This window comes from Adelges cooleyi, unplaced genomic scaffold, assembly GCF_023614345.1.
Source record: "Adelges cooleyi isolate 19-005CV unplaced genomic scaffold, UGA_ACOO_1.1 ACOO_flye_CR_arks_rails_tigmint_CR_PRNA_574, whole genome shotgun sequence".
NCBI classification, from domain to species: domain Eukaryota; kingdom Metazoa; phylum Arthropoda; class Insecta; order Hemiptera; family Adelgidae; genus Adelges; species Adelges cooleyi.
Genome location: NW_026096268.1, coordinates 1,903,896 through 1,921,601, shown reverse-complemented (window position 1 = coordinate 1,921,601; position 17,706 = coordinate 1,903,896). Strand labels below are relative to the sequence as shown.

The 17,706-nt window shown below is 29.4% G+C and overlaps 3 protein-coding genes across 3 annotated transcripts; 2 read left to right on the top strand and 1 right to left on the bottom strand.

Annotated features, from left to right (window-relative positions):
* Nucleotides 1-4,047: 4,047 nt before the first annotated feature.
* On the top strand, nucleotides 4,048-9,844 carry LOC126843559 (zinc transporter ZIP13 homolog). Its single transcript, XM_050581157.1, has 7 exons — nucleotides 4,048-4,356; nucleotides 4,564-4,955; nucleotides 7,484-7,591; nucleotides 7,675-7,901; nucleotides 7,971-8,091; nucleotides 8,334-8,489; nucleotides 9,171-9,844. Exons 2-7 carry the CDS (start codon nucleotides 4,712-4,714, stop codon nucleotides 9,344-9,346), a joined length of 1,032 nt encoding a protein of 343 aa, XP_050437114.1. The 5' UTR covers nucleotides 4,048-4,356; nucleotides 4,564-4,711; the 3' UTR covers nucleotides 9,347-9,844.
* On the bottom strand, nucleotides 9,737-11,971 carry LOC126843536 (translation initiation factor eIF-2B subunit epsilon). Its single transcript, XM_050581121.1, has one exon. The coding sequence runs from the start codon at nucleotides 11,846-11,848 to the stop codon at nucleotides 9,938-9,940; it is 1,911 nt and encodes a 636-aa protein (XP_050437078.1). The 5' UTR covers nucleotides 11,849-11,971; the 3' UTR covers nucleotides 9,737-9,937.
* A 152-nt stretch (nucleotides 11,972-12,123) lies between these two features.
* LOC126843575 (alpha-soluble NSF attachment protein) lies at nucleotides 12,124-15,282 on the top strand. The gene is made up of 5 exons (XM_050581182.1): nucleotides 12,124-12,326; nucleotides 13,278-13,474; nucleotides 13,596-13,861; nucleotides 13,941-14,114; nucleotides 14,375-15,282. Exons 1-5 carry the CDS (start codon nucleotides 12,235-12,237, stop codon nucleotides 14,522-14,524), a joined length of 879 nt encoding a protein of 292 aa, XP_050437139.1. The 5' UTR covers nucleotides 12,124-12,234; the 3' UTR covers nucleotides 14,525-15,282.
* The last annotated feature ends 2,424 nt before the right edge of the window (nucleotides 15,283-17,706 follow it).

Below are 17,706 nucleotides of genomic sequence, written 5' to 3'. Positions count from 1 at the left end.
TAGTTCTAAATTATAATCATTATAATTAAAACCAATTGTTAATTACTATATAGAAGAACATTTAATTTTCTTAAAACTTCAAATTTCGATTATTTCAAACTCTCGAGTTTCATAAAATGTATTTTACGAATTCCAGTAAACCAGTACAGTATAAAAGCCGTGTACAGTTTAAACTAGTAAACATAAACAAATAGAATAAGTGAAGCGTATAACTTAAATAAGGTTCATCCGTCTACTGTTTGCGTACAAAATCAATATTATACATAATAATTTATATAATAACAATATGTGCGCTGGGTATTTGTACTAGTCAAGGGCTATGTAGCATAACTCTTCACTCTAGTCACATTTGTTTACGAACATTATCGTTCCCCTACATACGACGGCTCATGGCCACAAATATAAAAATGTCGATAATACATATTTTTCCGCATGGCGTGTATAGAATGAAAACAATATGCACTTTTCCGTCTTATGTAATATTTGTAATAGTAGTACTAATTGGAAGAGATTATTAGCAATTTAATTATAAGCACCACATACTTAAAGCAACACTTTCCCGTAGTTCTTTACTCTCGATTAGGATTGTTATAGATAAAGTACACTGTACACACACGATGTTGGGTGAGTACCAGTTTTGAGTAGCGAAACGAGTAAATGGTCACGTTCAATTAAAACTCTTGTGACGACTACCTACGTCATTTTGTTTTGTTCGCCGGAATGCACTTCACAAACGATGCAAATTATTTTTAATCGATTTTCATTTAACCATGCCAGTCAATTATTGATCGACGAGATGTATGCTTTGGCAGCCTTATGTTTTTTTGTATGCGCTTTCGGTCCGTTTTAAATGTTGGTAGACGTACCAAAAAACTCGAATGGCTCCCTTGATTACATACAACTCCCCAAACATAATAATCAATCATTCGTATAAATTGTATTTAGAATATAATTGTTGTTAGGCTTTATTTCATGTTCACAGTGTAAAACCAACAATTAATTAGTAACTAATTACTAGTATACTAACTAATTAGTATACATAATTTAAATTTGACATTTTAACGCATGCTCTTTGCACTTACTACTTACTTACCGCGAATAGGTAAATGCATTATAGCGTTTGATGTTGGTAACTAACTTGGCCCAAAACGATTAACATGAATTACGTTTAAGCTTCGATTTGAAACTGAGAAAGCATTTAAATTCACTGTGACTGTGGCCAATTTCTGATTATTTCTATATTTTACACCTTAGAAACATTCGTAAAATACCGTTTTATCGGTGCGGTATAATCATAAATGAGAAATTCATACAGGTCAAGTAATAGGTCAGGGATATTTTTCATAATAAAAACGATTAATCTATGTTGACTTTATTTATATTACATATTTTCTTAACATTAATGAAGCGATTTTTAATAACATTATTTATATGTTATTTAAGCGTACTATCTTATTCATATCCCTTATACTCACATCATATGAAGGGTACTGCTTTAAAAATTTAACACCCTGCAAAAAGAAATGTTGAAAAGATGACTTTGGCTTTCCATGTTTATTGTTTTATAGAATCAAGTTAGTCAAACACGGTACTTAGAAATTTAAATCCGAATATTCGGATAACCCGTCAAATCCGAATTCGATAAATCCGAATACTTCCATTTCTATTAGATTATATTTTATATTGTAAGAGTGTATTCTAATTACCTGAGTTGTGGGGACATTAAATAAAGTAGTTTCTTTTTGAGCTGTTTTCCTAAAAATGTTGTACTAATTCATGATATTATACTGTTATAGCTGTAATATTACAATCACTTTGTGTAGATTCCGGAGGTTATAAGTTCAATAAATGTCATCTCGTTTTCAATGCATATCAGTTTATCACTCGTGTTGTAATTTATTTATACACAAATTGTGAACAATAAGTAAATATTGGGTACCTACAAACGAAGAAATCAGCGAATTATGATTTCAGTGCAACGTCCAGGCGATTAGAAGACTGAAAACCTTTGCATTTGTTGATTCGATAAGTCGTTAAAAATGTACCTATTCTCGCTTGACAGTTATAGTTGTTACCATTGACGTATTTATTCTTTATAATTACTTATTTGTACGTTTCATTCTTCACCGTGTATGAACAATAACATGCTTCAGAACAAATTTTATAGTGTATTTGAATATAGAATAAATGTTACATTTGACGAATTGACGTTAAATATAATCATAAATCTGCAATTTCATCGGTATTCAATTGTTGAGATTTTGTACGAAATACTATTAAGCTAACTTGTCGGTCACGAGTCACAAATTTGGGAAATGTGAATCAATATTGGTAAGTTGGTATTTATCGAATTTACAATAATACCATATATATTAGCATTTAATTTTGTGAACAAGTCCAAGACTTAGGTAGATTTCCGTGTTATCGAAACACTGTTTTGTCGTTTTCATCTCTTGTCATAAACCTATTTCAAAGTTGCATGGTAATTTGTCTACGTAGTATACTTAAGAGGTATACATACATTATACATAATTCATAAAACGTATATAATGTCCACACTGTGCCAGTACTTATTGACCACTTCTTATTTTTAGATCAAAATATTAGGAAATTCATTAAAAATTGCTGAAAAAAAAACATTAATTTTATACACTGCAATACCTTCTCATTACTGGTATGTAAACTAGAAACTAACTAGGTATAATATGTAAAAATACAATTTTTAAGTTGGCAATAACCTGTTTTTATTAAAAAAAAGTCCGACTAGTTAATGTTTTTGGACTTTTTTGCCAACTATTCAACTTCTAAAACAAAATTTGTTTATTTATAGTTACACTTAATGTAACTATAAATAATGCATACTATTAACACTTAGCTTTAAATTTAAATAACATTTTTGACTCACGTTCAGGAAAAAATTGCAAGAAAAAAATTATGATTTTTTTTTTTAATTGGTTCGAATGTCATAAACAATTTTTTTTTGTAGAGATCGTCATAATTTTCGTATGCATGAATGTAATAAAACACTATTTATAGGTTTGTTTACTGCTTAAGTGACATAATATCACATTATGATTGGTTATCAAAAGTCAATTAAAAAACTAGGTAAGTATAATAAGTATACATTTATATATGTATGCCAATTACCATACACCCGATGCAAATAATACTGACCGTAAGTACATAATATATCAGTATTCAGTTTCACACGTCAATATCATATACTTTAATATTATTATAATATTATATTATGCCTATAGTAGCTTGTGTACATTACCGATATAATATTATAATGTAACATTTTCTTAGTAGGTAAGTATTAACCGGCATTGGTTAGACTACATTTTTTGTTTAAATTAATTGAGATTTTGATTGTTTTTTTGCTGAATACAAAATAATAAAAAGCTCAGTTTTCATAAAATATTTTTAAAATGACCAAAATATTGGAAAAAATCGTCTAGTCATACATTTTCATTTTGCCACTTTACAAGACTGCAATAATTATTAACAATTTTCCAGTTTTAATACATACAAGTGCATACATTTTTTGAAAACTATTATTGCCTACGGGCCACGATTATAATAATTTCCAGAAGTAACTATTTTAATTTATAACCTTTTAAGTTCAACACGTCCGGTGGTGGTCGTCTCATGTGAATCGTGCTTATTTTTATTCTTCTTATATAAATTATGGCAATAGATACAAGAAGTCAATGACCAAAAATTAATTTCAACGTGCATTAGGGAAATGTGGACAAGTGACAACAGTTCCATCGTCTACCCCTAGGACGGGTACACCACTGAAAGGGATGTAGAAAATCAAAAACTAACAACTTCAAAATACAAATTTCAACTTTTTAAAATATATATATATACATATTTTTGATCATCTCGCGCAGCTGACCGCTGTCCACTAGATAGAGTGGGGTACGCTCGATGTTCGGTTGTAGTTGTAAAAAATGACCACCGATGGCGCGATTTTATTTATTTATTTGTTATTATTATTTCCTCGTAACAACTAATAATATTAATATGGCATTCTCACGTTGATTGCGACGACCTTGACGCCTATCACAAGACACAACCGCAACGCGGCGCATGCTGTACCTTGTTTGCATTTTTTTTGTTGTTGTGAAGAGTCTTTTGTTCGGTCGGTCACATCGGTTCGGACAAGAAAACAGAGTAGTCGGTGTACCCGGTCGTATACCTATTATCCGCGGTATTTAGATACAACGTACTTTCCGTGTTGAACTACAGTGAAATGCGAACCTGGTCTGAAAAATGCGCTAATCCAATACACGCCATCCAATTGGAGTGTTATATCGCAAGATAGTTATACCAAACCGTAGAGATAGGGTAAAAAACAATAATTATACTTGCCTAATTGTATGTGTAACATATTGCATTTGTATTTGTCTGTAATAAATTGTGAGGCACAAAGCTGAAAGTGATTCAGCTTTGTATCGCACGAGGGCGTTGATTGAATTATTGACACCTACTTGCTGTTTGTTTTATAGATTAGTGATGATTTTGATTTTTTTTTTTTCATTTTGATCGGTTTAGGTGAAGTGAGCAGATAAAAAAAAAAAAAAAACAACTGTTGTCGTTAAGATTGCTGTGCGGTGTTAGAAGCATTCATAGCAATCTTATACGTACACACATAAGTGGACGTAAGCTTTGGACTGAGCATTACATCGTTTAAAATAGTAACATGAGTGCGTTGCACATGAAGACAACGCCGGTTCCGTACGACGTGCAAAATTCTACATTATTTGGCCACGGATGGTTTGACGCTTCCGACATAAACATGATGCAGTCCGCTGTCACAATGCTATTTTCAGCTCATTATCAGCCAGTGATTATGTCTATGATAGGGTCTATAATCGTAGGCCTGAGTGGACTGTTTCCATTGCTCATATTACCAGTCGATGACACAATATCTTTAAAAACAGGATGTGAGTATTTTGTCATTATAAATAAACTTCATTGATTCAGCTCAAATAAAATATTATAGTATCTAAGTTTAAATAGGTTTATTAATTCTATTGATAAAATTTAAAAAAAAAATATTAGTTATCCTTGACAATATTAAGAGATAAATATCTTATTCATTCTGACTTCTTTCGTCGTCATTTGCTTTTCTAATAAGATTTAATTTATCTTCTAATCAGCTTGAAGAAAATAGGTCGTATTCTGACCTAACGAGGTACTGCAAACTACTTGCTTGTTATGAGCTAATCAAGGATAGCTCCTCATATTATCCAATACTTTTTCAATTTATGTCTGCTATTATAAAATGATGTTAACAACAGACATACTTTTACATGTAGGGAGCTTAGGGCTGTGAATTATGATAGTAAATGTATAGATTAAATTACCCTCGGACTGTACAAATCATTATAATTTTTGGTAGGTATATTTGTTCAAGAACGTATTGTATAAATGTATTTAGGTCCTCTTTTTATGAAAATATCTTTCATGATTAAAACTAATTATAATATATTTGTATCTCATACTGCATTCGGTATCACACATTTTATTTTCAAAAAATTCTAATGTGACATGTGAACATAAAGTTTTATCATGTACCTATTTAGCTCTGTAATTTAAATAAATAATTCTGTAATAAATTAGATTAAAAAAAACCATTATAACTCAACTAACAATCATAAATAGTTACAATTTTATTAAGAGCAATTTAAGTTGTTTAAACACTTTATATGACTCTAAATAATAATTAAAATTAAATTTATATTGGCCCCTATATTGTATTTTTAATTCATATAACAAAGCAACGCTATAATTTCAACAAAAATAGTTATCAATTATTGTATATTATGTTATGAATTCAGTAATTTTTTTTTCTACATTTCTTTTTATTTATACATTTTGTAATAAAATTACTGTGATTTTATTATTAAGTAATGTGTATGTATTATTATACTACATTGTTCTTCATAAATGATTTTAGCATAACAAATCTAAGAACTTCAATTGACCTTGAACATGATTTTCAGTCTTGCACACTAGTATTAGTACCATATTAGACACACTTTCAATTGAACACATCCTGTATAAGTTATTGACTTTTGTACCAGTTAATTGTAATGTTGTTTAACAATGTAAAATGACAAACTTTCCCTTTATTTGGCTTCTTTATAATGTTTTTCCCCTACAGTAGACTCGTCTAATTTGCGTTTAACCATTTATCTATTCAAAATTCAAAACTATACTGTACAGTGTACTGTTTTGTTTTATAACTTATTTATGTGCAAGTTATACTATTGGCAGACTATATATTATGTTTAATCCCAAAACTAAATTGGGTAAGAAGTTGTAACTGTGTTGAAATTAAATATTGCGTAGTTCACTGTTAATCTGAACAATAATATTGCCAACTCAGTGAAATTGTCTTTTAATTAACTCTTTGTTAGTTTTGATTGACAAATATATTTTTATATACTATTTTATTGATAGTTATGAGTTTTGTTAAAAAAGAAAAATATACCTTAAAAACTAAGCAAACTTATGTAGCACAAATTTTTTCCCTACTTGATAAATAAATAAATATATATATATATATATATATATGTTTTTTTGTTAAAGTATCGGCATCAATTAGCTGTTTGAATTTGTGTACTTTGTAGGTATGTTAAACACATGTGGTAAAGACATGGCATGGGCTGCCCACTAAAAATCCTGAACGGTTACCCTTCCGGGGTCAAGCACCGATTGACACAACTCGGATACCGAGTGACCACTGTGCCATCATACCATGCCTCTATATTTATTTTGTGTACAAAACAAATAAACAACTACATACATCTACTTTAAAAATTTTACATACAGTACAAGTTTTAATGTTATTATTTCAGTATTTCAAACTGACCAATAACTGAAACCATTGATTAAATAATGTTACAGCTGAATAAATAAATTAAACAATTAGTTTAATAATTACAAATGTGTGCAGTGGTGCCATTACCGTTGAGTACACACAACATATCCCCTCACGACTACACTACTGAATATGTGCTATGTGTATTTTTAATTATAGTTTTACACCAGTGTTGTTTTCTTAAGTAAATATTTATTATTTAATTATTGATGACAAGATGTAGTATACACATTGTTATTCCCTGTAGGTTTTGCTAAACTGACTTAGTTATGTTCGAGTATGAATGAAACAAAAATATATATATTTTGATTCCTTTATTATAAAATTTATGATTCTTGAGCAAGTTTTTTTAAATTATACGAATTAGACACTAAAATCTAACTAGAAATGGGTAATTAATAATTATAGAAAAAATATATTAAAAAATAATAGATCATTAATTAGTTAATATTCATAATCTCAAGTTATAAAGTCTTCAACAAAACTCTAAAATTTAAAAAAACATCTATAATTATTTTATTTTAGTATTAAAAGTTTAAAATAATTAAACTAATTATTAATTATCTTTTTATATTGTATGTTTAGCTGGAAGTAAGAATTTACGTTTATTATTGAGCTTTTCTGTTGGTGGTATGTTGGGCGATGTATTCCTACACGTTTTGCCTGAAGTCTGGAAAGAAGTCTCCTCTCAAGGTATATACTGGGCGTTTTATAAACCTTATAATGAAAATAGAAATGTATTTGTGACATTTTAAGAGTATTGTTTTATATTTTAGACAAACATCACGATTGGAGCCGTGACGGCTGGTGGGTTCTTACTGGTTTATTAGTGTTTATTATTGTTGAAAAACTATTTTCTCTTTCTGACAATGAAGACAATGCACTCACAACTCATGACATTGCTAATACTCCAGCTGTCACAACTGTCAATAATAATCAAAAAGATCTCATAAAGATAGTGAAAAGCAATGACTCGTTGTACAAAGGGCCACCTAATATACTAGTAAGTGTGTTCTCATTTTTTTTTTTTTTTTTTGTACTTATTAATAAAAATGTACTTTTAAATTCTCAGATAAGTGGCTACTTAAATTTATTTGCCAATTGCATTGATAATTTCACACATGGTTTGGCGTTGGGTGGAAGTTTTTTGATATCTCCACGCGTTGGATTATTTACTACTTTGGCAATACTTGGTAAATAATTATTTTGTATTCCAGATACTATGATTTTATATCCAGCCAAAAGCATTTTTATTTATAATTAATAAACGAAAATATTGTTTTCAGTCAAAATTACAATTTATAGTTATATAGATTTGTAATCGGACACTTTTAGTTTGTAGAACATAAACAAAAAATGTTTTTGGCCATTTTCAAAATTAAATGCATTAGAGTTTATTTCACACTTGACTAATTTCAATGTCAAATCCATTTAGTTCATGAAATTCCACACGAAGTTGGCGATTTTGCAATCCTGTTGAAATCCGGCTTTAATCGGTGGCAAGCTGCATGTGCTCAAGCGTACACGGCATCAGCTGGTATGTTAGGTGCCTTGACTGCCATTTATTGCAGTGGCGTATCTGGTGATGTTGGTAAGTGACATTATTAAAATGTTTACACTATTTTCATACTATTCAAAAAATCAGGAGTGGACAGTTAATGATTTATTATAAGTAATTTGTAATTGGCAATCAAATACATTTTTTTTTAAATTTAAAACTGTTCAGTTAAAAAAAAAAAAACACTTCTTTTACAACTTTATAACTCTGAATATTATTGTATTTTTAAGAATAATATAAATTTAATAACCTGCAACTTTAAATAAATGCAAATTAAGTTTACACTAATTTCTTTAGAGTTAAATTTAAAAGACTAGTCTCAAAGAAAATATTTTATGTCCGTCAAAAAATTTGTTACCCCTACGAGTATGTTACTAAGTTTAATCATAGTATATTATTAACAAATTTATATTACGGGCACGGGGGAAAAACGGTAGTTGTCACATTATGAAATTTTTTTTTTCAATAGTATTTTTCAATTTATGCCATTAATTTTTTTTATTTATGTCATTAGATTGTTTAAATAAATACATTTTTGATTAGAATAACATTTAATGTGATTTTTTTTGTTCTTATGTAAGAAGGAGAGAGGAATTCACAAACTTTGTTTTCGCAATACTCTAAAATTTTCATAATGTGACTACTACCGTTTTTCCCCTGTGCCCTTCATATTGTTTAAGTGTTTTTATACTACATTTATGTATATTTTTTTAGAGGCAAAAACATCATGGATTATGCCATTTACTGCTGGTGGCTTTTTACACATATCTTTAGTGACTGTACTGCCTGAACTTTTAACAGAAGAAAATGTTAAAGAATCAATAAAACAATTTACATTAATATTAGTTGGCATTTGTGTAATGTTTGTTATGTCTAGTCTGTTTGAGTGATAACAACAACGACTCTTTGTCTTTTCACCTCTCCCACCATATGCCTCTTGAAAAAGACTATAAATGATTACATTGTATAATCACGTTATAAATTACCCATTTAGATGATTTTAAGTTATTATTATTATTTTGTACTTGTATTAATCATAAAGACTACACTAAAAATGCCAGGAGGAAAATATAAGTAACGCTTTAGTTACCAATTAAAATTAAAATTATATAAAGTAGACACTTCATTTTCTTTTCTCCCTAAGCATAGGTTTATAAACAAATTGATTTTTTGGCTGTGTATTTAATTAAATTGTTATTTTTTAGTTTTTTTTGTCAATTTTACAAATTATTTTTGTTACTTGATAGAATTGTATTTTTTATACTTAAGCCATAATACAAATCAATTTTTTATCATATAAACTTTTGTTAATGCAACTGTATAACGAACTAATTTTATATATACTTATAACATGTTGTTTTGACCTATTATGTGTTAAGAATATCAAATGAAATGATGAATACATTTTTGTAAAAATAAATTATTATATATTTATATAAATCATGTTGGAAAAAAGAAATGTAATGCTTAATTTGAACATTCTATTCGCTGTCATCTTCACCAGAGTCTGTTTCTTCTTCAGCCTCTTTTAACCATTCGACGAGTTTAGATGTTTTTTCTCTTATGTTCTTTCCAAAAGGATCGGTGTCATTTTGTTCATGCCACTTGAGTATAGACTCCTCGCTAAGTACATTTGTCTCGTATAAATGATGTATAACTTTGACCACTACTGAATTCAACATTTCTTCTCCTTTAGCTGCGTCTTCGATAGCTAACAGACAGTCTTCACAGGAATCAACATTTTTAATATAGTTTTTGAGAAGTGGCAAAAAGTAATTAAGTTTAGATTGTAACTGAGAATAGTATCGCACTTGGTTAAGTGCTTCTAGCTCGGCTTTACTGTTTAACGTTAACATGGCTCGAATTACTTGGAAATTGGCTTCTCTATAATTAATATTATATGCATAGCGTGATGAATTAATTTCTAATATTAAATTGTCACAGTGAACGTGATCTTCAAATCCTCTGATTAACGAGTCAACGACCTCTGAGTAGAACATACATGTGTCGTCGGGTATAGATCCTGCAACTGAGACAGAATCATTTTCAGACGACGAAGAACTAACGATCGACAAAGAACGAGTGCGGTACATCAAGCCAGTTATTTCTTCCTCGTCGGAGTCTGAATCATCTTCACCATTGTATACAAATGCTTTCGAGCCTAGTTTTTTCAATTTATTGTTAATATTGTTACTAGTCAATCGAGTTTGTTGTAATGATGAATTTGGTTCAATAACAACGTTTTTGCTTAGGACGCAGCCATCTGATAGAGAGCTATTCTCGCCAATAACATTATTTTCTCCAATAACGGAAAATTTGATAACACAGTTATCTTTAATCTTAGTACCACTGAACAAGTATGAGTTCTCTATAACGACGTTATTGCCAATAGTACAGTTTTTACCTATAATACTTTTGAATATTTGTGTATCTGAACCTAATTTTGAGTTGGCGCCTATAACACTATTACTGTTAATTTTACAAGTCAAGGCCAATTTCAAGTTTTCACCATAATAAATATTACCATACCTTAAGTCATATTTATCAATGACTTCGGGTACTTGTGGGTAACTCCATCGATGTAAAATGTCATGACTTACTTTTTGGTAAGAAGGCCAATCATCGACTTCACTTACATATCCATTGTTTATAATGTGAACGTAAAGAGTACTATTCAGTATTTCTTCATTGATTAATAATCCCTTTATAAAGTCGTCTTTGGTTTGAAAATCAAAGTTATCTGCAAATAAAGGCGGAACTGCTGTAGAACAAATTGCAATATTTGTTTCTAACAGATCTCTTCTTATTTCCACATTATCGTTAAGTACTAACTCTACGGGTAAATGTAATTTGCCTTTACTCTTGTTGTGAAATAGGACTCTTTTTGAACTTGAACTCAAAACCAATGTCTGACCACTATCCGTATCGCCTTGCTGGTAAATAAGAGTCATTGCAGCCCCTTTGTCTTTATTGCGTAAGTTTTTAAAATGATTTACTAACGGCAATAGAGACAACATCCCAACTACATTACCCCAAAGTAAAATAAAGTCATTTCTTATCAAAGCACAAGCATCCAGATGTCGGAGTACGTCGCCAAGCGAGCCACACGTGTCCGAAGTAGTGTAGACGATATCGAGAAGATGGAAATGAGAATTTTTAACAAACGATTTGATGCGATCGGCCTCACTCGTACAAAATATGATAACATCTTTAATGCCAGATGACTCGAGCAAGTCCAATGTGTAGTACAACAACGGTTTATTTACCAAAGGAATAAGGCACGAGTCTTTTTCACATGCTGGCCTGAAGTTATTATGAAAGAAACTGGCTACCACTACTGCTTGCAGGATATCCTGCTTTTCCACATTGGCCGACGACTTTGACTTGCTCATCTCAAGATTTCTTTTAATCAAAAAGATTATGCATTCTAATTAATACAACTTAATAATAAATTTGTATTGTTATTTGTTGTTAAACGTCAAGTTCATTCGCCGAGAATAAATCGCGTGATAACTGATAACGAATAAAATGATAAGACGGAGGGTTTTTTTGATAATTAAAGCGGTGTTGTCAACTTTCATACTTAAGCAGATGAGTAGAACAACGTTGTATTTTGTAGTTTCATATCAGTGGTAGCGCTCTCTTGTGACGTTGCCTTATAATTATTTTATCAATATCTTCCAATGGCGAGTGTAAAACGAGTTTGTTATTGTGTATCGAATTTTGATGTGTAGTAGTTTCTTGAAATATCTGATTGATTCGTAAACATAGTTGAACAATGTCTAGCAACGAAGAGAAAGCGATGGCACTGCTTGCAGAAGCTGACAAAAAGCTCAATTCGTCTAAGGGATTTTTTTCATCACTTTTTGGGTAGGTACTTACCTACATAATGTACAACTTGCTGTAATGTAATAATGTCTAAAATGACTAGTAAAATACTACAACAAATAGTTTATTTCTATATAATATAATGAAAATGTAATTAGGTACGATATTATTGCGTTCTAATAATGCTACATCAACGTCTTGCTAATAGGTTGACTCATTAGGAGTTCTTATCGTTAAGTTATATATTATAAAATATATTAAATCATCAGCCACAAGTTCTAATCTATTTTTTATTTTATCACCTTTTATTTACATTTTACAATCAATACAAATCAACATGTTATTTTTGGTGTATTGTTAGTAAATAAATTTCATGCAAATTCCAAATTTTCAACAAAAATTATGTAACAAAAAAAAAAACAATCAAGTTGTAGACATTAGTCTTTAAGGTAGTAATAAAGTTAGACAAAATAGTATTCTTAAAAAATGATTTATTACATAAGACCTATTATTAAATAGTTGTAACAATAGTCTAAACAAAATTTAATTTATATTATATTAGGTTGCGAGTTCATATTGGATTAGTACACTGTAAGTGTTCTAACTTCCAAAATCATATATTTGAAATACTTGAATTTTTTAGAAAAACCTTGTAAAATTTAATTTACGAAAGTATTTTTAATAAAATTTTTCTATGAAAGTAACTTGTAAAAGTATGACTAGTATAATCTACAACACTTTTTAATACGCATTATCAAATGTTTGAAATAATTATAATAAATGGGCATTAAAAAGTTGTAAAATATATTATGCATAATTTTATTTGTTATCTAAATAATAACCAATGCATAACTATAAGAAAAATAGCTATTTAATAACAACTTAGAAGTGCCATCTTTTTAATTTAATTGTTATTTTATAGTATTTATTAACATTGATATTGTTTCTTAATTACATAAAAACAAATTAACTATTATGTAAATTGTTTTTCAGAAACGTTTCCAAAGTCGAAGATGCAATTGACTGTTATCAACGGGCTGCCAACTTATTTAAGATGGCTAAAAAATGGTCTCAAGCTGGCAAAGCATTTTGCTTGGCTGCTGATCTTAATTCTAAATCCGGCCGTAAACATGATGCAGCTACAAACTATGTAGACTCTGCAAATTGTTATAAAAAAACTGATCCTAATGGTATGGTTATCCTTTATTTTTATTTGAATAATAATTTTGATTATAGAAAAGTTGATATTCAAGTTATATCATACAAATGTTAAATGTTACAATGTATAATGGTGTTAATGCGCTATTTTAGAGGCTGCAGGTTGCTTGGAAAAAGCAATCGATATCTACACTGATATGGGCCGTTTCACAATGGCGGCTAAACAACATCAAAACATTGCTGAAATGTATGAGACTGAGGCTGTTGACTTGGAACGCGCTATAAACAATTACGAAAAAGCAGCTGATTATTTTATGGCAGAAGAGAGCAAAAGCTCGGCGAATAAATGTAAGCTCAAAGTAGCTCAGTATGCCGCACAACTAGAAGATTACGACAGAGCAATACAAATCTATGAAGAGGTATATTATAATATTACATTTTTTTTTAACACACACATTATCAACATTATCCTTTATATTATAATATATTATATTTTAGGTCGCTGGAACATCTTTGGATAGTTCTTTGTTGAAATACAGTGCTAAAGAATATTATTTCCGAGCGGCTTTGTGTCATTTATGTGTTGATGTTCTCAATGCTCAATTGGCTATGAATCAATACATTGAACGCTATCCCGCATTCCAAGATAGTCGAGAATACAAATTGTTGCAGGTAAGGATAACAATGTTAGTTTGTTTCATTCATCAAAACCGCTTTGGCTGAAAACAGAGTTTAATATACTAGTAATTAGTAAGGTGTAATTTAAAAATATTTATAGAATACAAAATATTTATAGAAAATAGGGTTTAGCTGTAATTTATAAGAAATGTCCATACTTTATTTGGTAAAAAAAAAATTGGTCTAAAAGCACTTAAAATGTTTTTCTCGATAGACTTATGCGATATTTAAGTGATGTTAATGTGTTTGTTCAGGTCTTGTTGAATCACATTCAAGAACAGAATGCTGATGGATTCACAGAAGCCGTCAAAGATTACGACTCCATCTCGAGATTGGATCAATGGTATACTACGATATTGTTGCGCATAAAAAAATTAGTAAACGATACCCCGGATTTGCGTTAACCGACCACAATTTGTGCAATTTTATATTCTTTAAAATAATGATATCATCTACCTATTCAACAAATGCATCAATAAATCTAAATTCTAAGCCTCAGTGACCTTTATATATAGGAATAAAGAAAGTAAATAATATTAGATTTATGCTAATCGATTATTTGAAGATCAAATTGGTATAATTCTCTTAATGATATTTTGTCCATTCTATATGGTGTTGTTATGTTAACTGGTATGTAAGCGTTAAAATACATTATATAGGTCTTCTTGTTATTAGTACGTTAATTCTTAATTGTCTACCTTTACTCTATGGAAATCATTAAAACTTAGCGAATGAGTTGTCGCTACCTACTGACATTCCTTTCATAGCGTTTATGTGCTGAAATGTTATGAATTATTATGCTAATAATGATATCATAAAATATTCTTACGTAATATTCTACTAAATCCACTTTTTCCATTTCTATGATTACTATGATTTTTGAATAACCATATGCATAAATCAATTTTTGTACGATTTTAACCAAATTTTAAAGTTTTGTTAATTTTATCTCAACATTAGTCAACTTAGATGGTTATTACTTTAGGAATGTATAACAATGAATCAAATGATAGACTTATCAGTCTATGGTAGAACGATGGAGTTGTAGATAATCTTAACAAAAGCTTTATAAGTAGATTTATTGTGTGCATATTAGCAAGTGTTATTTAGGTATATGAAAAATATAGGTTATTTTATATAATTTAAAAAATAGATATTTATGTATAATTATATTATTATTATAAATTAAATATAACATTTTATTGTTGATTAATACTATAATTATGTTTCTTTTTTTTTTTTGTAAATAGAAATGTGTTTAAATTGTTTATTATTCATTGTTCAATTTTCTTTTTTAAAATTTGTTAACACTTTTAGAAGCCTATGCGATTTATAACAATTTTATAAACTATCTAGTATTGTATGAATTATGTTTTTTAATTTTATTTCTTAGGATTTATTATGATAAAATAAACAAGCATCGTACTCCATTTACGTTAGCAAATTGTTTCTTCAAAAAAATTATCAACTTATTTATGAAAAATACCACACTAGAACAGTTCCACTTCTCACCGTGAGTACTTCATTCTTCCTCGCCTTATAACAAACAAAAGGTTCAATCAACTATAGCCATCTATTCACATATTTCTATCTGCTATCATGTGTAAATTGTTAATAACAGTTGTTTTTCAAAATAAATTGTTTATAGTGCACACTAGCTAATGATACAATATAGGCTATAATTATCTTATCATTTTTTAAACAAATGTATTTTTGATAATGGCATAAATTAAACTAATATAGGTATACAAAACATAAACAACTTTTTAATCAAGAAACCCACCCCCAAAGATTTAATTATCGGAGTAATAATGATAAACATTTTGTGGAATATAATTTTATTATAAGCCTAATATAAAGTAAAACAATTATTTCGCTGATATCATGATTTCCAAAAAAAAATAGTAAGTTATAAAAAGTCTATTTTTATATTAATTAATATTATTTGAATTATCATGAGATGAACTAACGAAAATCTAGGAGGGGGGCTCATCTCGAGTAAGACGTTTTCTTTATTTGGACACGGTCCATTGTGACATGGGACAAACCTCTTTTGCAGCCTGAAGGTCGGCTGTGGTTGTATAATTGTTGGTACGACGGCAAACTATACTCTTGAGGTTTTTAAACGCATCTCACACCTTATTTTTTATTATTAATTTTCTTTAAAATGACAAGTGGGCGGGTAGGAAACGCCGTTATAAATTGAACAAGGCCACGACAGAGGTGATTTCATTATCAAGATTAGAATAAAATGTTAATCGCCCTTCGAGCCGAACGTAGTTAGTGTGAATAAAAATAAAAATAGCCCGTCGTTTTTATGACACTCAATAGCCGTAAAACAAATTATTGCACCGGCACTGATATTGTTACATCGTTTTCCACTGCGGACCCCTAAAGTAAATCAAATTAAAATTTAATTAGAATATTGAAAAAAGAAAGGCTGAGGGCTGCGGTAAAGGTGCCGTTAAAATAGACGACTCTTATTTGATACTTGCCAGACCAACAGCGCATTGTAATCCTGTACAGAAACAGAGCCACGCCATTTTATAAGTAAAACAATGATTTTACTCCTTCTAGCGCATTACAAATATATAATATATTACCATATAATTGAGAACCTCGGTAGAATATTGTAATAATAATGTTCTAAATGAATGAGATAATGAGACTTTAGCAATTTACATTTACACGGCGTTCTGTGCTGGCAATTGCGCTACTCCAATGCTGTTCACACTCTACTTTGCCTATATTATAAGCTTAGTTTTATTTCATTTACAACAAAACATGTGTACATTGTCTTAACTTTTAAATTAAACTATTAAAATTACTACTAACCATTCACAATACATCCCACACAGCATTAAAGTAAATATGTTTTTTTAACACTCGATCAATACTTTGAACCTAATTTTTAGCCAGATATTCATGTCTAGAGTATAAGTTTAAATGATTACTGAATTTAGTATTTTACAAAAGTGTATCAAATATTGGATCTTAAACAGTAACGTACATATTTTATTCACAAAACTCGACACAGTTCGAATGTTCTAAAACATTCACAGATTTCTCATAAATTATTTATATTTTAAAGTGAATAAAAAGTGTTAGTATTAATATATATATATACCCCCATCATTGTTATTATTATATTATAATTTTTTTTTTTATTATGAAGCTTATAATTTAATTTCTAAAATATGTTGGCATGGTTAAACCGTGGTACTACTATAAAAAAATTAACCACGATGGATTCCTCGCGTTGAATAAAAAATTTAGGAGGAAGAATTTAGAGCTGAGAGTGCTAATAAAAAATAATCTAAATACAATAGCGTTGCTGTTGTTTTATTATAAAAATTAATTTTTTTATTTGTGTCAATAAATAATGGTACTGATTGACCATGGAGGCGAGGGCCCCATATCCCTTCCCTCGTGTGTGTACGCCCCTGGACATATATTGAATTAGAATCCCGAGAAATTAAATGTAATTTAAAAACATGGAAAATTAATTCCTTCGCAGAGAAAAAAATTCCCGAGAGAAAAAATTGTATTTTGTTTTTAATTTACATAAGTTTAATTTTACAAGTCA